Source organism: Netta rufina, assembly GCF_964035555.1.
Source record: "Netta rufina genome assembly, chromosome: 4".
Taxonomy (NCBI): Eukaryota; Metazoa; Chordata; class Aves; order Anseriformes; family Anatidae; genus Netta; species Netta rufina.
Genome location: NC_140127.1, coordinates 33,295,891 through 33,321,128, shown reverse-complemented (window position 1 = coordinate 33,321,128; position 25,238 = coordinate 33,295,891). Strand labels below are relative to the sequence as shown.

The following is a 25,238-nucleotide window of genomic DNA, read 5'->3' as shown; positions in this document are numbered from 1 at the left end:
CTCAAACCTCATACAGTTAGGATCATAAAAGAATGAGCAGAAAACACTCATAACCATACCACATTCCTAAATATTTTTCAAATTACGTTGAATATATAAATGAAACAACACATTATAAATGTGAAATAATCTTGACATGATACTGCTAAACAATTACAAAGCAATAAACTTAATTTGCATCAGAAAAACTAGAACAGGAAATTATAATATGAAATACCTACAGCTAGTAGGTCTACTTTATATCTATATTCAACAGATTTTAAAGGCCAATAAGTATTTTTGTTGAATTCAATTCCCCCTTTTTTAAGAGTAAACATAACAGTTAAATATATGTAATTCACAGAATCACAATTATTTAATTACTTCTATCCACTCTTTTGTTTCCATATACACTTTCTATTTAATCTTTTAAAACATCAAGAAAAATAGATACTTTGCAATTCCTATAAAAACTGAACAGCCTGTTAAGTACTAACAGAAGAATGAACCATAGCAGTTTTCTCCTGCTTAGCTGAATACCGAACTTGTACATTTGTAATGCTCATTTTTAGCAGTAAAATATCATGATCAAGTCTAATTTTTCAAAGAAATCTGGTTCTCTCTTCAATTTTTGGCATAATTTGTCAAAAATATCCAAAAAAGGTAATGAAAATAACATTACATTGTTTCATCAGAAAAGTTTATAGGAGGTTCCAAAATAAAATTTCTGTTTTAAGCTTGCCCAAAACCAAAAATATTATATCTTTCGTAGCTCTTAGACATGTTGTTTTTGTTGTATTTTGATTTAAATGTGTGATATAACAAAAAAGATGTGTCAGCATTCTAGTGCAAGTTTTCATTCCTTTTTCTCCCATTGCTTAGTAAAGCAGTGCATAAGAGAAACCACAAGTTTTCATTCCTTCTTTCATAACCAAGCCATACTTTATTCCCACAGTTCCCAGAGCAAAGGGGAGATGTTATAATGTTCAAGCACAAAGTGAATTCTCATTTCACTATTTTTTGACTCATGAAACAAGAACTCCAAACAATTCCCACCTCAGGAACATAAGAAATTTAATTTTCCAGTTTGGGACTTGTCAACACATTGTAGCAGTACAAAACTAGTTAATCCTTCAATGGAAGAAAAAAACTCTTCCATGCTCAGCACTGAAGAGTTTCCAGTTTTTACAATAATTTAAAAAATGTGTTTAGAAATCGAAGAAAAAAATTATTTCTTCTACCAAAAGATGGTGGTATAACGCCTGACCTACCCAATGCACAAGGTAGCATTTATTTAAAAATGTAATTTTGCGATAGAATTAAGCCCTTACATAAAATACGTGTAAAGCCGTATTTTTGTGCAAAGATACACTGAACTTCCATAAGATTGCAAAAATGAAATATGACAATATAAAGGACTATAACTTTTGGTTACTGTACTACAGGTAGCCTACAACTTGCACTATCCATTATCTCCGTAAGTTCTTTAAAGATTAATTGCTGATAACCCACCCTACTAGACAAAATACCAATTGAAAGTATTCCAAACTATTTTTTCCATTAAACAAGGTCATTGCCATTAAGTGTGTTGAATAAGGCTTTGTATAAAACAACATTGCAAGAGTCACAAAAAGGTTATTTGATGCATGAGCTCTGTAACAAAACAGCCTTTATTTAAAAACACTGGAAAATTATACAGAGAATAGAGATCCAGTCAAGGGTTAGAACTTTCTTTCCCACAGTTAACTATCATCTACAGAAATTAGGAAGACGCCAACTACCTTTTCGTAATTCTTTCAAGGGCTCTAAAACATTCTCTTTGACTTTGGGATTTGCTGCTGCAACTGATTTGCAATACTTCCTAGCTACTTCCTCTGATACTAATCAACATTAAATGTTAGTCAGAGTTTAGTTACACCAAAGGGAAAAAGGTTCAAAATACAGAAGACTGTCAATCAACTCAACCACTGATTTTTTTTTCTTGGCAGGAAATAGAAGAGCTACAACCAAGTCACTAGCAGAACACTTGCCAAGCCTTGTATCTTACCTCTGTCAAGGCAATACTTGTATTAACATTGAGATTCTTCTCTCAGCATGAGCCATAAAATAAAACATTCAGTTTATTACAGCTAAACCACAGCCTATAAATTGATACTGAATAAGAATTAAAACTATGAGGAAGTCTAACTCTTCCGCATGAAAAAACATAACTGAACAGAAAAGGGCAACAAATTCTACAGCAGCTGGAAATGCTAGATTTAATTATTGAAGAGAAATCATGCAGAGAAGTTAGCTGCCTAGCATGATTTATAGCAAATGCAAAGGGAGAGCCATGTGAAATTCTCAGTTAATCAACAGAAACGGCCAATAACAAGAATGCCAGCACTTTTTATTTCTAGGTATGATGAAAATTTGAAAAAGTACAACTAAAAAGCCCAGAGAATGACAACACCAGACCAAATTTTAAAATGGCACTTTGAGGAGGTAGGTTACTTTGAAAATTATGGAAGCAGTTCAATTTTACAGCAAAAAAAAATGATTCTGTGAGGAACCAAGGGAAGAATCCTTGTGTTTTAGATAATTTCCAGAAAATTGTATTGTGCTATTCAATGCTTCTCTATACACGCAATATGTAGCAATATGGATGGTTCAGTGTAGCAACTCCCACCATCACCCCCATTTTCTAATTCCTTCGTGTAAATCTTTGAGGGGAAAAAAAAGACATTGTTGGAACTCATCAAAAATGGACAAGAATTGAGATGTTATATCACAGGTTTGGGTCAAAATTCACTAGCACTATCCGATAGCAAATTAAACCTCTATCAGAAAGATGAAACTTTATGATGCTTGAATATGCCAGACCTAAAACACTTGCAAGTTTACATATTTAAAATTCTATAAATATGTATATTCGAACACACATACGTGAAGAGATTTATATAAGACAGGATGCATATCCAAGACAATGGGCACTCTCGTCATAAATTATAAAATAAAGTCAATTACAGCACAAAATTCCCTCCCCCTCCTCACACCAAATCCAATTATTCTCTTAGGCCCAACTCTGCAGCAGCCTGCACACATAATCTAAAGACAGTGCAAATCACCGGATTTTTCAAGGTCATTTATAGAAAGCATGCTAGGTGGTAACATGAAAGCAGCTGTTAGAATTCAGGCATAAACAAGTTCCTCTTCAGGTCTTTCAGCTCTACCAAAACTCAGGGTGAGATTTTTATAAATGCCTAAGAGACCTGTGCATAAATATGACAGGGACGCTGGGCAAAATGTAAGGTTTTAAGTGTTACAAGGTTATAAGTTGCATTAGGAATGCTTACATTTCCACATGCAATGTAAAAATAAGTGCTTCACTGCCACCTCACTAGAGAAATGTGTCCAATATTGCTTCATCAAGCTTGTCTGAGGTTTAATCGTACTGTAAAACTGTAAGTATCTCAGCTTGTTCTGTAGCCTCATATGGCTCATATGTAGCCATAGCTCATATGTTCATAGATGGAACTACCTATAGAGGTAACAGTGAAAACATAGGTGAGGGATCAGGGGAAAAAAAAAAGGACATAAGACGGACTGTATTCAACCATAGAAGACCTATCCTTCAACTCCAAAATACTGTCTATTTTGTCTTTTTTTTTTTTTTTTTGCAACAGCTTTTAAGTTTCAGGCTTAGAAAAAAAAGATAGTATTATAACTTATTTGATCATAATCCTCTATGGTACTTATATTATCTTCTATTAAAAAGGCATGATCAGGAACTCAAGACAAGGACTTTTTTTTTTTTTTTTTTTGTCTTCGTGCAGACTGCTGAGTCATAATGTGGAGCCCACCAAAAAGGGCAAGAAATTGCATCTTCCTAGAGAGGAGCTAATCACCTCCTGTTTGAAGAAGTTTCCGGCATGAAGGACTGCAGAGGCAAAGGAGACATGTAGATCAAGGGAGTCCGCAACACAAACAGAGAGACTCCTGACAGAAGGAACACAAAAACAGCCAAGATGGCAGACGCCTTCCCACCAGAGACAGAAGTAGATGTGCAGATTTTGCTGCTCCTCAAGACACTTCAAGTTCCTTAAAAAGAAAGATTTGCCTTGAAGAGACATAGGGAGGAAAGATTTCTTTTCAAATCTTTTCAAAGTTTAAATCTATCTGCTTCAGGTACTCAGAGTTTCCTGTATCTAAAGTGACAACAGAAACTGGAACAGTATGCCAAAAAAAATCTCACTCTTCTGGTACCCTACTTCACAGAAAGGGCATAGACATTTTTCTGTCAACGTTCTCGTCCCCCCACATGGGATCACAGTGAAGAAAGGCCCCATCAGATCTCACGCGGCAAAGTGAACACGCCCTATTTGCTACTGCTTCTCTCCTCCTGGCTCTGAATTGACCAGTGAACACTTCTCCATGCATTTTTGGCAAGAAAACATCCCCTCTCAGCCCTGTGCAACTTCTAAAATGGCACATAACATACTTCGTTACATCACATTTCCAAAGTGGACTTGTTCAGCTAAGGACTGCCTCTCCTTTGAGGAAGAGCTTCTTATTTTCCTAGTTTGTTCCTTCCTTCTACAAGGATCATCCTTTCCCCATTTATGGTTATAAATTATAGAATATTTGCTATAATTTATAATCATAATAATACACAACAATATACAACTACACAGCTTTGTTATGAAGCTTGTCTGAATTTCCATTTTATTTCTTCTGCCTCTGGAGGCCCCAAATACCAGACTTCAAAGGTGACGAGATATTTTGCCTTTCATTTTAAAACTGCCATTGCTTTTCAAAAAAGAAAGAAAGAAAGAGTGAAAAGAATGTTCTCCAGTAAATTCTGTAAGACTACACTGCTCTCTCGCCATGGTGCACACCTGTCCAAAATCCAATATTCATATCGCAAGGCTCATCTTCGTAATGACTTTTAGAACTGAATAAAAATGAAAAATGGGTAAGAGTTCTTGCCACATTTCTCAGCTGTCTCTGGATCTTTATCCCGCAATGAACCAGCCTCATCTCTTTCCTCCACATAGCACAGGTGGTAAAGCTTGCTTCTGATCTGAACCACCAACGCTTGTCCAAAGCAATTTTTTAAACAAGTTGCAGCTTTCCAACTAGTAATTACCAAAATAACAAAATGTTTTAAAATGCAATTAAAAATGCATTTGTACACACCATTCTTCAGGGCTAAGTGCTATAGGATCACATTATTTCCCCAAAAAAATGCTTATACTTTTTGTTGTACAAAGGATCCGTTCACTTTCTTCAACTATAACAGCAGGGAAGTTCTCTGCCTTAGGATGACAGTGGTACAAAACATTTACATTAAATTTAAAATGTAATTGGAAAAATTCACAGCAGAAAAATCACACTGCTATTTATTAAAGACACAATCTCTGGTTAAGGAAGTCCCTGACTCACAGATCTCCATATGATAAAACAGTATTTACAAAAGTGTGACCTATCTGCTTCCTTGCACAATTGCTCCTTTCTAGGTATATGCCATGGCAGATGGGATATTGCTTTTAATGGACCAAGTACAGTCTCTCTCATGACCAGAAGAACACCACCTCCATTCCAATAGGAATTCACTTCCCAAGAACAGATGGAAGATGCAGCAAATCAAAGAAGTGGGTGCACACAGAAGACCAAACCACACCAGTCATGCTAGTCAAAACAGTCTTATTGCTTAGGGCTCACAAGTCCGCTATGCATCCTCACATGTCCTCAAAAGGGAGAAATGAACCAGATCAAAGGCTGTATAAATTGTTTTGAAAGCCCCTTTTCACTTACTTGCTAGTCCTTCCTTTCACATGCCTGTAAGTCTGTCATGACATGAGTGTTAGGACCGAAATACAGGCATCAACACTCACACAAGAGGAACAGACCTACCAATTACTTTATAAAGCATGTCTGCAGCCCAGCACAAACCTGTTCCCATTAAGGGATGGAACAGCTCCAATCAAGTCACCTGACAGTGCCTATTTCTGGGCACGACAGAAGAAAGGAAGGCTACTTCTATAGCCCTGAGCACCATTTTAAAAGGCTAGAAGGAATAGCATAACTAGAAAATGCCACTGTTACAAGCCAAGCACAGTAGACAGGAAGCATGCAAAACAGACCAAACCACAGATACAACACAATACACAAGAATTTCTCATCACTGATATGATACCTGCAAATTCTACCAAATTAAACTACCTGTTCTCCCTTACACACACACAATGAAAAACAAACTACACACCACCGTACTTCTGAGTGAAGCCTGCCACAGATCTTACTGGAACGCTAACTTCACTGGATTTCTTATTGAAGCATCTAGTAGAATCAAACAGTTGTTTATCTTGATTTTCATACATCTGCAGAAGTGATGTTATACCTGCTTTATTCCAACACAGTGACAAAACCAAGCTCAGTAAACACACTGCTGCTATTTTAGTACACTAGTTTCTGTTTAAGTTCAACCTGATGAGCTAAACCCCTTGAGCCATCATACTGAGATAGCACAGATTCAAAACAGCACCAGCTTGAAAATTATCAGCCAAGTTTTATCCTAAAGAATTAAATCACAGCAGAACTCAGAGCTATATTAAAAATGTAAGTGGATGCTCAGTGTAAATTTCTTCCAGACATTATGAAAAGGTGTTCCAAGTCTGAAATAAGGCTAATAGAGAAATTGTCACTGAAATGCTGTATTGGTTGATAGCTCATATTTACATGACAGAATACTATACTTCACGCAGATTTCTCTCACATACCCACACCTTTGTGTATAGTTTGCATCTGAAGAAAAAAAAATGAGCTGTTCATGTAATCAATGATGCCATGTCATGCATGGAGCTTCTGCATAAATCCAGAGGAAAAGATGTCAAGCATGTCCCACTCCAATGATTATCAGGCAAGGAAGTAAAAAGATGCACTTTTCATCTCCACAGGACTGTCGCCAAACCCTTGATGTAATAAATGAAACATGCCTGCTATTTCACCATTGCAAAATGGTACTGTAGATATCTTACAACATCTCTGTTTTCAGGAGGGGGTAACTAGGTCTAGATGAAGTGCAGATATGTTATTAAACAACGCACAGCTTGAATCCTGGGGCCAACACAGATGACCTTTAGAACATAAGCACTGTCTAAGACAAATATGCTTTCATCTTTAGGGAGTATTTTTTCAAGTAAAGATTTAAGAGAAAAACAGTTTAGAAATACGTTAAACATAAATGTGCCTTCAATCTCTTAATGCTTCATTTTAAAAACAAAATCACAAGTAGTATCACATGTCAGAAGAAAGACTAAGTACTTTATAAGCAGAGTATTAGAGAATTCAGTGAGATTTAACTTCATTTTCATTAAAACAATCCCCTAATTAAAGCAAACAGAAGGAAGCTACATGAAGTAATTAAGATCCAAAATTGGAGGTATGGCTAAAGTGATTCAGAAAAAAGGCTTGTATTTTATTACAGGTCTATAAAAGCAAAGACCTATATTTCACTTTGGAATCCCTTAAGTGGGATGAAAATACAAAAACATAACAAAACTATAGTGAAGCATGCAAACCATAAGTAAAATGTTTTTAGAGATGGATTAAATGAAATAGTAATCTATACAAAAAGTACTTTCTTGATTTGCACTTAACAGGCTGTTATCATTTATCTTCAGGAAGGTTCCCCCCCCTTTCCTTTCCAGAGTTGTATCTTCACTGTGTTTCTAAGCAGCTCTAAGACATACAGCACTATTTGCTTCAAGGAAAAGAGGAGCACTGGTATGATAATTCCTTCCTCCACAAAATATGATTGTAGATTCTGAGTTGTTCTACACAGCCTGTTTTTCCATCACTGTTATTGGCAAACCATCAAAACTCCCTAGGACCGCTAAGTATTTTTTTAGGATGGAGTCTCCCATACCTGAAAAGTCTGTATCACACATTGGAATCCTCAGACATAGGAGGTTTGTTCAAGTGTTTTGTTCTTTGGTGGTTGTGTTGTGTGTTTTTTTGTTGTTGTTGTTTGTTTTGTGTGTACATGTGGTTTTTGTTTGTTTTGTTTTTAAGATTTTATTTCTTACCTCAAATTCAGCATGCCGGTTAATATCCTCCGCTCTCTGCCTGTTCAAGATAAATTCTGCTTCGTTAGCCACTCTGACCAAATGGTCCTTCATAGTTTGACTCATCAACCTGTGGACAGAAAATATTGAAGAACAACCTTAAGAGAATCAAGTCCTGAAAGAAAAATTATGTAAATATGGTATGCATACAAATATTTTGAACTCTGTTCCACAATATTGACTTTATTGTGTTAAGAAAATGTCATAAATAAGGTTGAAGGGTAATTTTCTGGCAACTTGCAAAACTGTATTTCAATCATAAATCAAGCTAAGAATTAAACAAAATGCAAACACACTAAACAGCCATTTGTTTTACTTGAAATATAGATATCCAAGAAAATCTTTCACATACAACACATGCTAAAAAATAGTAAGAAGCTTATGCATGTGAACATTCAGAATGAATGCCCTAATGTAACCAATGTGAAGTCCAATTAAAAAAAATGTGAATTACGTTGAAGTATAGTTTTCTCCAAATGCAAAACTGAAATTGTATGTCAAGTATACATTTAAGTAATATTTTCAGGATTATAGAACATGCTCAGTTTCACAAATAAAATGCTGATATACATTGTTTCAGGTTATGCACAGAAGAAAGCTGTAATTCAATCTGAGATTTCTGAGGCCTTCATAAACTTTGAGTTTATGAATGGTAGCAGAGCTGACAGATTGAATTACAGCCCAATTATTCTGTGAGTTCATATATTGTTACTAAAAAACATTTCCTTTTTAATTAGTTACACTGGGATTCATAAAGTTTAAATTCAGGAGCTACACTGTTTTAGAAGATGCATTTTTCCAAAGGATCCAAAAATAAACCAGACAAATTCATTACTACTAGTTAGTTTTTTTCAAAATACCTGGTATTCTAACTTGTTTTATTAAAGGCCTTCAGTTGCTAATGTAGAAAAGAGCAGAAAAACAAACTCACTTGCCTTGCACATAGAAACTAAAATACATTTCAAGAATTTCACAGGTTCTGTCGAGACCCTTTCTTTAGGAAGGCAGGCTTGCTTATACAGGGTGCCTTCTAATGCATAAACTTTATTACCTAGAACTTATCTGAGCTAAAGCTCCACTTGTCTCTATACGTATGTTTGATAGTAAGATCATTAATGCTCTGTTGTCCCTTTTCCTACCCTATTCATGATTATGCACTTGCAGTAGGCTTGCAGGTCACAAGCAAGCAATAAGAAGAAATCCAGAGTCAGAAAAACAGCCAAAGATGAAAAACTTCTTTGTTCCTTGCTTCTCACACTACAGGGCCAAGAAAACTGCAGCATAAGAGCTGAAGGAGACAGACAATGTGATCACAAACCAGTTAAGTCACTGGATACTTTCCTCTAAAGAAGCAGCGTTTGGAAAATTTTATCTTATTAAAACATTAATTACATTTTGTGAATATAAAAGTGTCATAACAATCCTTTCTGTTATCTACTCTGGCCTTCTACATGAACTTCATCATGCATGTTTTCCACTAAATAATTTCATTTCTATTTTATATTATAAGATTTGAAGAGATTTTACACATCTTTCTTCTATAAGTAAGTTTTATAACAAGGTAACTGCTGTCAATATTAAAAAAATAACACTAATAACCCATTATTTCTTGTATGCTTCCCTCTTGTTTTTTCTTCCAAAAACTAGATTACATTAGTTATCTTTCTGCTAAATAAAAAGTCTATCCAAAACTTCTCTTTATAAATACTTTATTCATACCAAAAGAATATATTTTCATTTCTTTGATTAATCAAATCATTTGAATTTCTTGCCATTTCCAGCATAGTATGTACACCCAAGCTGAAAGTAAAACTGCAGCCTAGTAATTTCTTTGTTACTTAGGTTCCACAATCTCTTTATGCAGACCAATGGGCCATGTTTGCCTTCTTGTAACACTTATACCACTTTTATTTATATCTTTAAGTTTTTTGGGTTTTGTTTGTTTGTTTGTTTTTTAGTTTTTGTTTTTAAACACTGAAATGCTGTTGAATGTGGTGATTTGCACTCCCCCTTGTTAGACTGCCATTTGATTTGGCTTTATTTACAGTGAAGTTATTAAATTGCCATTTTTCTGATCGTTAACATGAGAAGAGGTATGTTTGGAGAGTGGATGGACATAGATGTTTTGTAATATTTTTATTGTAACACATATGGGTAATGACACTGAATACCAGGCCTACTCCTCTGCTTTCAGCGTACACCAGATTCAAGGTCTCAGACTCTTCCTCCTCTGCCTGAGCACTTGGTTTCCGGACCAAAGCATTTAATCATGTGATGAACTTTGAGAAGACGAACTGTCTAGTAAAAACAAGCAATGGGGCAGATCCCATGCGAGAAGTTAAATATATACTTGCATACTTTGCTAGGTCAGGAATGAAGTGCTAACACCACTGAGAGATGGAGTTCCAGCCAAACAGATGAGATATTCTGATTTTTATTGTCACACAGGATGAGAAAACTATGGGAGACAAAGCAAGAAGTCTTTTTACTCTGATTTCTGGCTGCTGAATGGTTAGATGGTCAAGTAAAAAGTCAGCCTTCTTAGAACAAGCAAAAAGGAGACAGTGCAAGCGAAAAAAAATGAACAGAAAAATGTGTGTAAGAAAAGAAAGAAATGGTTAAATCCTGGGTTAGTATTACTGTTGCCCAACAATTATCAATTTTATTCAAAATATAGCAAAGGCTTTATAGGTGACATTTACAACAGCTGTTTAGGCATAAGTGTCTCATAAAGTACCACAGGGATGGACTATGATTGTTCCAGAGACTACCATAACAGAGAACTTGGAGATAACTGAGAAAGGAGGATAATGGTAAGCTTTCCTACTTGTACTCCTCATAAACATAGCATATAAGAGATTCTTTCTTCAAAAGGAGATAAAATATACATGGATATGCAGCCTTTCATGGGATCTAACTGCTCAATGTGTTAAATGTTGGAATTACTGCTGCAAGGAAGTTTTACAATTGCTTTGTTGAACAGATACTTTACAGATAACCTACTCCATCATCAAAAATCGCAGACAAGCCCATACTTTGAACACATTTACCCCCCTCAAAATATGAAGGGAAATAAACAGTGGAGAGACACCAAAAAAACCTGTCTCTATATAAACCTTAATAGCACTCAGAAAGGACAGCAAGGAGGGGACACATTAATCCCATTTTTTCTATTTATGATAGCCACTACGTGTGGCATCTATGATAGCCACACGTAAGAACCAAGTGAAAATAATTCTCAGGTTGTGTTCAAGTTCTGCTTGGTAGCATGACAGATGATTTCTGAAAATTTTAGATCATAGTAATAGTACAATCCCCATATGCTCACAGAGTGCAGTATAAATACCTTCTTGTTACTGTTATATCAATTTATTTTTTAAAAGCAGATGTTACTAAAACACTCTACATAAAAAAAACATTTAAGAATTCCCAGGCACTCAAAAGCGTTTTATGATTTTGCTTTTTTGTAAAACAAATTAATGACATATTCCCCAAAGCAAAACCTACCTTTGTCACATACATGCACTCCACAATTACTAGCATCTCCAATAATAAAAGCTTGCATTAATTTTTAATCATTAGAACTGTTTTCCCCAAAAAGCTTCTGCTTGCTCATTAAGTTGCAGCAAAGCTCATATGTTTCCAGTTACATAAAAAGATGCAATTTAAATCCATGCACAGATGATCAAACAAAACCCCGTGAAATAAAAAACTGTTCTAAGAATGGTTGTGTTATTCACAAAATACCATAGTGCGCAAAATAGTCATGTAGCATCAAGAACCCCACCTCAAATCACTTATCCATCTCTGAAACACATCCAGGCTACAATTTCTAATTTTAAGCACATTTAAAATGTTGCTTAAAGTCTAGATGAACAATCTTCTGCGGTTCACATTCACACATTAAAAAAGCTGCTTCTGCTATGAAACCAAAACAATAGCATAAAAACTCAGAACATAAATCACTGAAAATCCCTTTCACAAAAAGTACCACTTAACCAGAAGGGGTTGCTAAAAATGAAAAGCAAGGAAATGCGGAAAATGCTTTTTCCCCTCCCACAAATCAAGACTAAGGGGCAGGTTCTGTGTTATCAGAAGCTCAGGGCAGAGAGCCCGCAATGAGGAGCAGTCTGGCAGGAATCAATTCTACTTTGGACGTGACTACATTTACCATTTTTTCCTGAGCCTTTTTTGGTCAATTATGCACAAAGCATAAGTGTGTCAGTTATCATCCATTTTTTCATTAATAGCTATATTTTTCTATTTTCCATCACAGTAGTTGCTCCTATGGCAACACATTCTCTAACATTCATTCCTTGAGAGTGACCGCACTACTGTGAGTGGAAGACAATTGAATGGGGCAGCCTGCATCTGTCCCGGTTTCTGTTAGGAAAGCATGTAAGCAATTGAACAACTTGTCTGATTACCAACTATTTCCGATATTAAAAATATATATATTTGCATCTATTACCAGCAAAACACAGTATCTGCAATTTAAGAGAATGCATGGCAGGTGATGTCAAAATTTTCATAGTACTTCTATAAGAAGTGCTATGGAAATAGAGTTGATCACAGCATTCCAGATTTTAAACTGCTGGATGTTAAGTATTGGGAGAATACCACTGGTTACTTCTGGTTATTTCTGGGGAAGTTTGGGGCTTTTTTTTGGCTGTTAGTGGAATTTTTACTTTCTAAGGATATTGGGTATGTATGCAGCCTGCCCTCTTGCTCCTCCCAGTAACTACTGAATTCTTTGCATAATTCCAACAATTATTTTTTTTAATAGAAGGTTGGAATTTCTTAAAAAAAGCACTAGTTTTATATCCAGCAAAGGACAAAAACCATTGAAAGCATCCTTGGAAAAAAAAATCCAGTCATCCAATATTGGAAGAGAATATTCTGATACAGAGATTTTTTTTTTATGCGATTTCATTCCTCATTAGACAGCAGAAAATCTAGCCATGTGAAAAAGCTACTGAAACACAAACTTCATTAGTGCTGCTTCTCCTAGATATACTCTTGAATCCTCAGACTTCTTCATTTGGGTTTGGTTAAGGAATTGAAAGGGGGATGACAAAAGGGAGGAAATTATACATATATTCTGTTCGCTTAATGAGGTTAGCTTTCCATTAAACTCTGTGACATTTTTTTTAAAGCCAATGTTGTCTGAATATTCATTTACAGATATATAACCGTGTGTAGAACACAGCACTTCATTCTTTGGATGACCAAGAAAACTGTGCTTGCAAAAATTAAAACTAATCATGTCCCAGAGTCTCTTCAACTGAAAATCTGAAAGAGTAATTGCTGCAGCATGCTTAGGAGACTGATCCCTCAACCCCTGCCATGCCAAACCCATTATCACTCCAAAGGGGATAATAACTGTCATGCCTAGTCTCAAGCACAAGTACATTTGTTAGTGCACTGACTGATACAGAAAATAAGGTCTAGCATAAGAGATGTTTCACACTTAAGTGTGCTAATGAATCAGAGTGACAGGAGAGTTTTAACCTTCACAGAGCAAAGGAGTTGTTTGCTAACTAGTCAAGTAGAGGAAAGCGGAGTCTAACCAAACAGACAGTTATACACGCCAGGAAGTAAAACCAAGTGTTTGTTCTTGTTTTCCAGATCAGAAATAGGAGTTTGTCCATCTCCTGCACAAGTAGGAAAGATAATTAGTTTCATGGTGAAAAAAAGGAATCTGCCTGGACACCTTGGTAGTCTCCAAAGCAGCAGACTGGCTACAAGAGCTGAACCAATTGCACCTAAAGGATGGTTACAGTGAACAAATTTTCTCATCAGTAAGGTCTTGGGTTGAGGCTCAAAAACAGACTCCCAAAAGGCAGGACGCAAAGGTGAAAGGTAAGCACAAAGACTGAAATCTAGACTGACAGAAGTTCAACAGACTAAGGAAAATGTTTGACAATCTATACTTCTGCTGCACACATGGCTCAGTACAAAGGGAAACAATGGGTACAGGCATCGTTTTAACAAGTTTTCAAAGAACAGTAACAGTGGTCCCAGACACAGTATTATGGAATAATGCTTATTGATTTTTATTAAAAACAGATTACTATTTAGTGTAGCAATGTTTTGAAATCTATATTTCTTTCCATGCACAGGAAGATTATTTTCCAATACCTGTTTCTCCTGTTTTTCACTTACATTCTGCACCTTCCCGCGTTTCTGCAGAGTTTCTTTTGTTTGGTTGGTTGTTTTTAAACTATGTATCCTAGCCTTCAAAAGGCTTCAGTTGTGTCTTTCAGATTTAGGTAGGTTTACTGTTCTGTATCGTCACATACTACTCCACCGTCTAGAGATTTTCTTCAGTTCCCAAGATCCAAAATTTCTCTGGGCACAAACAAATCAATTCTGCTATACGCATGCAGCAGACATGATGCATTTGGAAAGCCTGGGAGCAACTAGGTAGGTATGTTACACATTAGTTACTTGTGAATGTACTGAAATTCAACCCAGCACATTCTGACTGCAGCACATACACTGTAGATCTTACGAGTCCCAAAGAAAAATTTTCTCTACATATTTCTGGACAGGGAATCCTAGCAAAAACATGGCAAGTCTAAACATAAAACTTTCAATTGGTGAGAGTTAGAGAGGCACATTCATACCTTTCATGTAAGAGCAAAAAACACACTTGAAGGCAAATAAAATAAGAGAGTTAGATCTCTTCTTCTAGAGCTCTTTCAAGTCCAGACACATTTTCAGTTGTCTTATTTGCTTGTTAAAGAAAAACAGAAGGACACACTTGAAACTGGAATATCCACTGATATCTTTAAAACTAGTTAAAAAAATGAGTAATAAACATGGGGAATAAGAAAATGCTCTACCAAAGTTATAAAATGACTAAGACTTCTACCACCAAGAAAGCAGACTACAGCAATTTTAGGACTCCACAAATTCCAGGCACTTCTTATAGTCCCTAATTTTATTTTATTTATTCTAACACTCCATGTGTCGTGGTACCCCACAGACATCCTTACTTGCTGAAACCAGTTCTGCCCTTTGTACAACCACCTTGTCATCTTTTATTGAGTACTTACAGGAGACAATTTAAAAATTCCACTATTATTATACAGTTGTGCAGTGGAAAGTCTAAAAGTCCCTCAGCTATTTCCATTTTTTAGGTTATAATTAGAAGGTTTCACCTTTAAGAGTTCTTAAGATTATAATGTTATGGTGAAAATACATCAAACAATCACAAAAACAATAAAAATACACAGCCTGAAATGCTTTAGTATAATGTTAAGATACGTGCAGGAAAAATAACGTGCTACCTGTATAAAGAGAAGAAAAGAGTAGTTCTGGAATGCAGTTCATGTCGTAAGAAGGATAATAGTTTCGTTTTAGTGAATGCTGAAATGCCACAAAGTACTGCAATGACCAATTCAGCAATAACGTTAAAGGCTCCTATAAACAGCAATGGAGGAAAATGGAGCTAGATAAAAGGAGACATTTTTAAGAAATGAATCCATTTTCTTCTTCCCCATAATAAAAGTTATGTTCCCACTTTTTTAAAAAATCAACTCTGCTATGAGTCATGAAAAAATGAAGTAACAATTACTTAGATATTTTCTGCTAACCAAAACCACACTTTTCAGTCTTTAAGGGATCATTTGTCCCTCAGACAACCACTCTGCTAAGACGAGACTGTAAGTTATTGATGTTGTTTATGGAGGTGGAGGAGTGATTCCATCTGTCTGTGATGGGCACTGTAGGTTTTTAAAAGAAAATAGCCAATTCCAAACACTTCACTGATAGAATGCTTTCTGAAAGCCTGACCTGAACAAGCATGCTACTAGGTAACTGCTACTTACAACTCAGTCTTAGTAACTGATTTGTTCGTGATAATCATCTTACCCAGATGAACCTTACATTGTGGTTTACATGTGTGTGGGATCTCTACGTTATCTATGCTAATAAAACATTAATCAAGGGCCAAATTTATAGCAGGCACTTTATAAGTAAGGTCAAGACAGGTCAGCCTCACATAATAGGAAACAACTACAGGCTAGATCTTAACACTGTAACTGAACACCCTTGTTACTTTACCTTGGCCCTTGGGATCAAGACTAGTAGCAAAATGTTTTTTCTGCCTCACAATGGTGTTTCCCTCACCATAAACTGAAATGCAACCATTAAAATGGTCATTACTTCTATGCATCCTGAGAACATCCATACATTTTAAAAGACAAATCTCCAACAGCCATTTTCCCTAGTTCTACAATGATAAAAAGATATTTATAGAGCATTTTAATTTATGTGATAAATTATTCTGTTTTAACTCAGTAGCTGTCTTAATGCTGTAAAATTGATTTTCTATTGGGATTTTACTAGCTTAAGTTGCTCACTAACAGAATTTAGGTTTAGAAAATGATGTTTCTTATAATACTCTAAGCTAATTCATTAAGACATCTTAAAAAAATCCTTCAGAAAAAGTAAATATTGCTCTTAGTCTGCCCCAGCAATCAATTCCTAATGAAGAAAATATTGATGACTCTGAATACTCACTACAAGTTAAAGATCACGGCCCCATCACCTGCTCTGTCATTTTCTTTAAGTTCCACTAATATACATATATAGTTATTGATAAAACATTAAACCTAATTGGTAATAGTAACAGAATTTTTATACCTTAAAGGGACCCTTTTCCTTTCTATGTTATGAAGTAGATAGAATATAAATGAGAAAACTGGAATCTAATTTTTGAGACAAAGGCTTATCTTACACTTCTAGCTATAATGCCTTCCAAATATCAATTCCCTTCCTCAAGAGATTAGCCGAATACAAATTATAGTTTCAATGTTAACCAGTGCACAAGGACAGGAAGAAAGAAAATCCATGACACTGATAAGTGATATATTTAATGAAACCAAAGAGCATTCACATTCTGCAAAATCTCTTACTCAGTATTAGAACTAAACAGAAATATTAAAGAATGCGATTTCATGCTTGTGAAACTCAAAGAAAATGGGGAAAAAAAATAAAAAAAGCAAAAGCAAAATTCTTTTAAAACATTTCAAGCCACTTAACTTCCTAAAAGCTAAGTCAGAGAGTCAGAGTTGCTATCAAATATTGTGACTTACCTTCCTTCATTAACAAGCTCTATAAAGGCAAGGCCAGCATTCTTTTGTATTGAGTTTTGCCACTCCTGGGAGGGAAAAAAAATAAAAAAAATAGTTGTTTGAAAAAAGAAGATCAAGTAACATTGCCAGGAAGAGGAAACAAAACAGTATCATTCACTCAGTTATATTTTATGGAGGAAAAAAGAAAACACAAAAACATCCCACAAATGACTCTTTCAATTCACTGTGTTGTACACCAATACTGAACTTACTCTGGTTCACTGATGCTCTTTGCCTTAGGTAATGTTAACATAGTATCTCAAATTAATGTGACACTCATTCTTCAAACGCAGACTTCTTTTATAACTTAAATACTATATTACATATATACTGATGATAATCTTCTCACCTTAACAACATACTGCCACTTCTGCTCTAAATATCTGGTTTAATAAATAAATATCTGCGTTATTGACACCCAGTATATTCCACCAAAACAATAACACACTGAAATAATTGTAGCAGCACAGAGACAGGCAATGAACATTTCTCACCTCCAACAGAATCCTGAACTAGAGCAAAATTCTACATGTCCTAAACAGGTTGGTGCGGGCTTTGCCTGGCCCCCAAAAGAGACACTGAAAAGCAACTAACTCAGATCTATCAGTGGGGCTTGCTTCCACTTTTGAAAGCTGACACAAAAGCAGAATTGGTTAACAAAAACACAACCAAGATTTTTAATCCTAGACTCAACGGCAGCGAGTTGACAGAGTTACAAAAATATCAGGGTAACACGTGTGAACCGTAGATTTTGAAGAAAATATACAAGCATCTGGATAGAACAGACTAGATATAACTCTTCATTTTAAAAAGTCCTAAGTTGTAATTGAGTTTGTTTTCCTTCTAAACATATAGAAAGCAATGTTTCTGTAGCACACAGATATTTTAGTATGCTGTTCCACATCAGCTTTCTTGATTTTTCACTATTTGTTGTAAGAAATAATAATCCTAATGGTCATTCTTTTTAAAAACCTCGTCAATTCCAAAACAGGCAAAAAATAGAAAATCGCAAATACCTCTTCAAATCAATTTCAGATTTCTAAATCTAGGAGTATTCAATAGCGAAGACATCACCAGAGCAGGTTTTTCACTACTCAGTTTTGCAAAATTCTGTTACCTCTCTCAGTCAGTGACATGAAGGTTTGATCAGACATACACAAAAGACAACAGAAAAGTGTTGTTCCTTTATGATTTCAGTCCCTATCCTTTCCCCTCGTCCCCCCCAAAAAAAATTTCCAGATTTCAAATGTAGGGCACTGGTAACACTGATCTTCCATGGCTTGAAACGTTCCAGGATCAACATGTTTTTATCATTTTTAAGCTGCAACACCATATTGCAATTTTGTAGTCAGAATTAAGAGTGGAATAATTGGAATTTGTGATGTATTATTCCTCATGAATTATAAATGTATTTCATTACTTTTTATATAACTAGTTTATATGCATTACTAGGCAAGCAACATTCTAAATGTCAGCTAGGTTCCATTTACATATTACCATGTATGTTTTTGGTGGTAGTGATTTTCTGAGGAGCACGAGCAGCACTGGTCCTAATTGCTACATATATTTTACTGATATTTCTCCCACCATTCTTTGTCCAGTTCTCTCCTACTGCTGCCTCATGATCTCTCTTACTGCTGCCTACATGACTTCAGGTTACCATGTAAGCTGTCTGAAATAGCTTTAAGAAGCATTTATTCCTATTTAAAAAGCCTTTTAGGTGCTAATATTCTAAACAAAATAATCTATGCAACTAATTCTCACAAGAGGTTATTCTAATGTAATATCAAGTTATAAATATTTAGCTTTGCATGACAATAATTAAAATGATTGTTAGCTTAAATGTGTGAAAGCTCAAGAAAAGCAAAATATTTTTTTCTATTTATGACATCATCCATCTGTTGCTGTGTTAGTAATGTCTCTGCTCTTTAACAGAACTCACTACAGTACTTGAAAATTTAATTGGTGAAGATGGAGGTTGCCAAAAGTGAAAAGAAAGGGCATTTATCATGATACTTTTCAGCATTTTTCTCTACATCAGACATCATCAAAGGCGGTGTTAGTCTAAACAATTTCATAAATCACAGCTGAACACACCCTAAAGCTAGTTTTAATAGCTGAAAGAAAAGACTAATGGTCATCATCTTTCATGATCCCTTCAATATTTCCCCACAGTATATGTTCTCTCTCAAACAATTACACTCAGTATGCATATTGCATTATTATATCAACATCTTAGTTATCCATCTCCCAAAGGCATTAGGGAAAAAACACGTTAAAAGCCTCAAACTCAACCACTAATGCAACTAAATAACTACAAAACACATTTCAGCACTTTCCTAAGGAAGGACTGTAAGGGAAGATCAACAAAGTCAATAATTTCATACCTGTTCTAAGCTGTACTTAATTGACCATCATTTCCTATGGCTATAAATGTTTAGTAACTGAGAGACAATCTACTTTTAATGTTTTTGGTCACTGCAGACTGAGAATAGTGAAGCAAAAAATAAAAAAACTTGAAGCACTGAATGCTATCGCAAATAGCTACAATGAAAACCAACCATTACAAGAAGACAAATAAGAAATTACATTTTATTCAAATACTATGCTTGACATGGAAATTTCTTAGCTCATCATTGTTTCACCTACTTCCTTAATGGAATCTGTAAACACTTGCATAAGTACTCTAGATAAAATACAAGTACTATATCATTTCCTGAAATGGTGTTTCAAGTCTCATCTGAATTATAATTCTACATGGAATAACATCTTATATTTCCTGGAGCTACTGTACAACTCTGACATAAGAAAAGCTATATCACAGTCCCCTATAGCACTAATTTTATATCGTCAACAAGTTTCATTAACGCTTTCTTACTGAGAGCACAAAGATCATTAAATGAAAACATTAAACAACACTAGTCTTAAAACCAACCTTTCAGGTGAAAAAAATCTCCCTCAAAGTTTATATTGTGACCTCCTGCTGCCCCATTTGAGCACATTTAAAAAAACAAACAAACAAAACTATTTATCAGTGTTTGTTGGTCGTCCTTTAATTAATCTTAACTAATCCTAGAATCACAGAATGGTTTAGGTTGGAAGGGAGTGAAGATTTTCCTCCTAAATCTAAATCTCCCCTCTTTTAGTTTAAAACCATTTCCCTGTGCCTTGTCATTATCTGACCAAGCAAAAAGTTACTCTCTGTCTTTTTCTATAAGCCCCCTTCAGGGCTGCAATAAGATCTCCCCAGGGCAAGCCTTCTCTTCTCCAGGCTGAACAGCCCCAGCCCTCTCAGCCTTTCTTCACAGGAGAGGTGCTCTGGCCCTCTGATTAACTTCGTGGCCCTCCTCTGGACCCACTCGAACAGCCCCACATCCTTCTTGTGCTGAGGGCCCCACACCTGGATGCAGGGCTCCAAACGAGGCCGCCCAAGGGCAGAGCAGAGGGGCACGATCCCCTCCCTCGGCCTGCTGGCCACTCCTCCTCTGGCGGATGCAGTTGGCCTTCCGTGCTGCAAGCACACACTGCTGGCTCATGTCAAGCTTTTGATCGAGCAGAACCCCTAAAATCTTGTAATTTACCTGCACCGGCCTAAAAGCCTTTTCTACAAACAGCAGGTATTAGGAGACAGTTTCAGAACAAAGAAACTGAGGTAGTTCTTCACACACTGCATTACAAGCTAGTGGAACCTACCACCAAAGGATGCTTGTGCTGCCTAAATGTTCAGTAGGTTCAAGATAAGACTGTACAAATGGATGCAAGGCAAATTCACAGATATTTAGTAAATACACAGAGACTACATCCAATTCAGAAAATAGCCCAAGTTGAAAAGAGCGGGAAGGGAAAGAATACTCATGAAGGAGTGTCATACATGCTTGCTTTGTTTTATTCTTCTCGAGCATCTCTTTGGGTCTGTAGTAAGAGATACAATGGTAAGCAAGGTGGACCCCTTATCTAACCCAATATAGCCATTTTGTAACTCTAAATCACTCAGATAATTCTGTTGACAAATATTTTGTTGGTTTGCAATTCGAAGTACGCAGGTAAATGCACATATCCTTCCTCCTGCATGCACTTCTAAGAAACGTAACCATATATATTTGGTTGTTTGAAATATATGTTCTTCAAGCTATATAAAAACATCTGTGAGTCCAATCCATCAACTGGTCTGATTGCTAAACAAATAACTACGCACCTTGAGCAGAACATGCAAAAAATTCCAATAGATGAAAACAGCTTTATTTTCAATGAGCAAACGGTACTAGTACTGTTATTTGCAAGTCTTGTCTTATATACATTTACATATATACACACATATATTCATACATAATTTCTCAAAAACTTTTCTAAAAATTTTCTGTCAAGATGAACATACCGCAAAATTAAGAACTGCATCTAATATTTGAAATGCACACTTGTAAGCAAGAAAGCAGATAGGAAATTCTTTCTTAATCCATACTTCCCATAAAACTGGTAGAGTTTTAATAATTTATTTTGATTATGAAACTAATTAGAAGGATGACTTTGGTACTGACAAATATGAATGGCGCACTAAGGAGCAGGGTGGGAAAATGTGTTAACATATGACTAAGAGACATATTATATCCTAGACTAAAGGTCAAATCTGCATGAAAAACTTGCTCATAGAGAGATACACTAATCTTTAAGTGCCTAAAGTAAACTATCAAGAACTTTTCAGCAGTGTTTGCACTTGGTGTCACCACTCTCTCAGCACCACATACACTACAGGCTTGAATGAACTCAGCAATAAAGAACATATAGCGAAAAGTAGATTATATCTCAGCTGGGTACTACATAATTAAAAAAAAGCTAGATAGCATGTTAACTAGAATAGCAGAATATTGGCAAACATACAACTTGCAGAAAGTTCGCTTAAAATATATGTATTTTAATCTACAAAACTCCATTAAAGAAGGAAAAGCAACATAAAACATTTGAAAAATCATACCTAGAAACCCAATGCAGTATTTTGATATCAACTTAACCCATACTAAATAGTGTACAAAACAGCAACATGCTGCAAGGATGTAGCACATTTTAAGTGTAAGAGCAACAAGAAAACACATTTGGAGACAACCGTATTTAGTGCATTTAGTATTTACTAAACAGGTCATATCTGAATACCCAAATAAAAGTGAGGAAAAAACAATAACGAAAGATATATCTGAAATTGAGACAAAAATAATTTTAGTAATTCTATTCATGTTCTTTTCCATAGATAAGAACATCGCTCTTGCTGAATCTTGACAGTTACAGAGAAAAGAGGTAGCTTGCAAAAACATTTACTACTATCCCAGAACTCAGAACATTTTGTCAAGGTAAAACCAAACAGCTTCAAATTTCTCAAAATTTATCAAAAATCATCTGTGAAAGCTTTAACATGGTATCAACATAACAAGTCAAGCTATCTGACTAATCAGTACAGAGGTTCTGATTGCAATGAGGGTGATAAAAGTTACTCTAACCCCAGCCTGCTACAAGCTCTCAACAGATGATCATCATTATGCATCTATCAGGGTTCCATATACTCAGGCTGTACAAATGTGTCCTATTAGTACATGGTCTGTCTGTTTGGCAACTTCAGTCTTAAGACAAATGGCAGCTGCTGCCCTTCAAGGTCTGAAGTCAAGTCCTCAGGGAATCTGAAAGCCCAACTCGAAAAATCAAGGCCTGTTCATTAGAGACTGCTCCAGGGGAAACTTGCAAGGCTGCCATTAGAACTATATAAAAGAGCTAATTATTTTTATAAGACTTTTAAACTATCAAACACACTCTGTTACAATAAAAAGTATTTACTGCTGGCATTCCATTAAAAAGAGATTGTTTTTTGTCAAAAAAAAAAAAAAATCAGCTAGTGACAGTACAGAGCTAAAGTCTTTGTATTAAAAAAAAAAAATTAATGAGAGAAACAACTTTTTCTAGGAGAAAGTTGTGTAAAAATTAACTAGATGAGATAATTTCTCAAGTGGATGCATAACATCAAGAATATAGTTGTGGCAAAATATTCCAAATACACTCAAATCTTACTAATGAGCTCTAAAAGTGGGTTGAGATAGCTTGTGTGACTTTCTGAAACTGAAAACGACAAGTAACTCAAGAAAAGTGAGATCACTGTTTCAAGACTGACTGAAAAGAACCCATAATATTCTTTATTTGTTTCAAACTTGTACTGGTAACTAACAACTGAAAATGCTTACGTACACCCCATTGCCATCAAGCACCAAGACGAAAGAACTGAAAACCAGAAGTAAGCTGTTTCAGTGTTTTCCCTTTGATAAAATGTAGAAACAAAGGTTATAACAATAACAGTTACTTTCACTAAATGTACTCTAGCGAAGTGTTGGAATGCTTCTCTAAAAGGTGTTGGAACAGTTTCCTTTCCTTTTTTTTTTTTTTTTTTTTTTTAATTCATAATCACAATTGTTTACAATTTTAACTATGAAACCAAATCAAAGTTTTTTTTTTACTGAATTATTTTTCCAGCTGCACGGCATGACAACACTGTATTGAATTCTAATGGTATAACAGATCACTGCTATGGAGTATTTATTACATAGTATTTATTGCAAATCTTTTTAAAGTGCTATATGAAATTCATTAGTGTTCCTTAATCAATTCTTGGATCAACATGCACATTAGCTTCCGACAGCCTAATTCAAAAAAGCAATTACAACCCTAGTCCTTATGTAAAAGGATGACAGAAAGAAACTATGTTGAACCAGTTAAAAAGAATGAAAATGTAAAGAAAACAGATTAGGAATGATTTATATCAAGGCCTAGTGCTGAAGTTAATTACAACTAACCCAATAAAATAGTTCCTTTATTATTGTACAGCAAGTAATAACCTTAGACGCAGAAAACAGAACTCTTTGCTGACTTTTGCATGCTCAATTCCACAGCACACTACATTAAGAATTAAACAAGCAGTAAATAAGCCATAGAGAAACAGCAGTTTTTTTTTAACTAAAAGCAGAAGACTCCCCTGCTGTTTAACCATTTGGGATATTCCATGTAAACAGAACTTCCCATAAACCGGTATTATGTTGTTAGTGGTAAATGCCTAAAATTACCTTATAATGTGAGTTTAATTTCAAGACTTAAAAGTTTGAGTCTGACTCACAGTAATTTTTTATAGATTCTGAAAATAAATTATACACACAGGGCTGGAATAGTTTGCATACTGACATGCTATGTTATTCATTGAAATACTAAATAAACTGTGAGCGTGTCAGACAATGTCTTCTATGCAATGAGATTGTTTTTGAAGCATCAGCTGTTGTCTTCTCTACAAATTGCAGCATCCATCTTGAAAGCTATGTATTATGAAAGTTATACTACATAAGATACTACAGAGTATATACTTCTAGGTACAGCCATAAAATTTTGGCACAAGTTGCAGTTGCCATAATTTAAGGTGATACTAAATATTCTTAAAGCAGGATTTTAAGAATTAGAAAAAAATAAAAAAGTTCATAAAAATTATGAAAATATAACCGTCAGAATAAATAGAATGCTACCAGTAATAACTATCAGAGCACAGAATCTGCATATAAATTTAATTTTTATATCCGGTGGCAAAAACCTATGAGCATGTACATGAAAAACATTTATTACATGCCATTTGTAGCAATCTAAATTGCAACTTGATGCATAAAATTAAATCCCTAGAACCAACGTTGCACTGAGATGAGAGAGATAAGTCTATGTTAAACTCCAGCTCCTCTACATTCCCACTACAGCAACAAACTGTAGAATGGGAAAAAAACGAGTAAGTGGATCACTGATTTCAGCTTTATATTTCTGATGGAGGAAGCGATTTGCCTGGGCAGCCTCTCCCCTTTCTCTCTCCCACTAGCAGGCTGTTGCTATGACTCCTCATGAAACGACATTAGGGGTCAGGTTTGAGTTCATCTAGCAGCAAACCTTTTCCACTGCAGTTTCCTCTTCAGGTTCTGTAACCATCAGCTATTTTCTATGCAGAGATGAA

General features: G+C 35.4%; 1 protein-coding gene across 5 annotated transcripts in view; it reads right to left on the bottom strand.

Annotated features, from left to right (window-relative positions):
* The window catches only part of LRBA (LPS responsive beige-like anchor protein), a 392,983-nt gene that overhangs the window by 254,659 nt on the left and 113,086 nt on the right, over nt 1–25,238 (bottom strand). For all 5 annotated transcript variants that reach the window (XM_084285540.1, XM_084285542.1, XM_084285541.1 and 2 more), the window contains 2 exons: nt 17,192–17,256; nt 8,049–8,157 (listed from right to left, as the gene is read on the bottom strand). In XM_084285540.1, the coding sequence (XP_084141666.1) occupies nt 8,049–8,157; nt 17,192–17,256 (174 nt within the window). The remainder of the gene's footprint in view (nt 1–8,048; nt 8,158–17,191; nt 17,257–25,238) is intronic.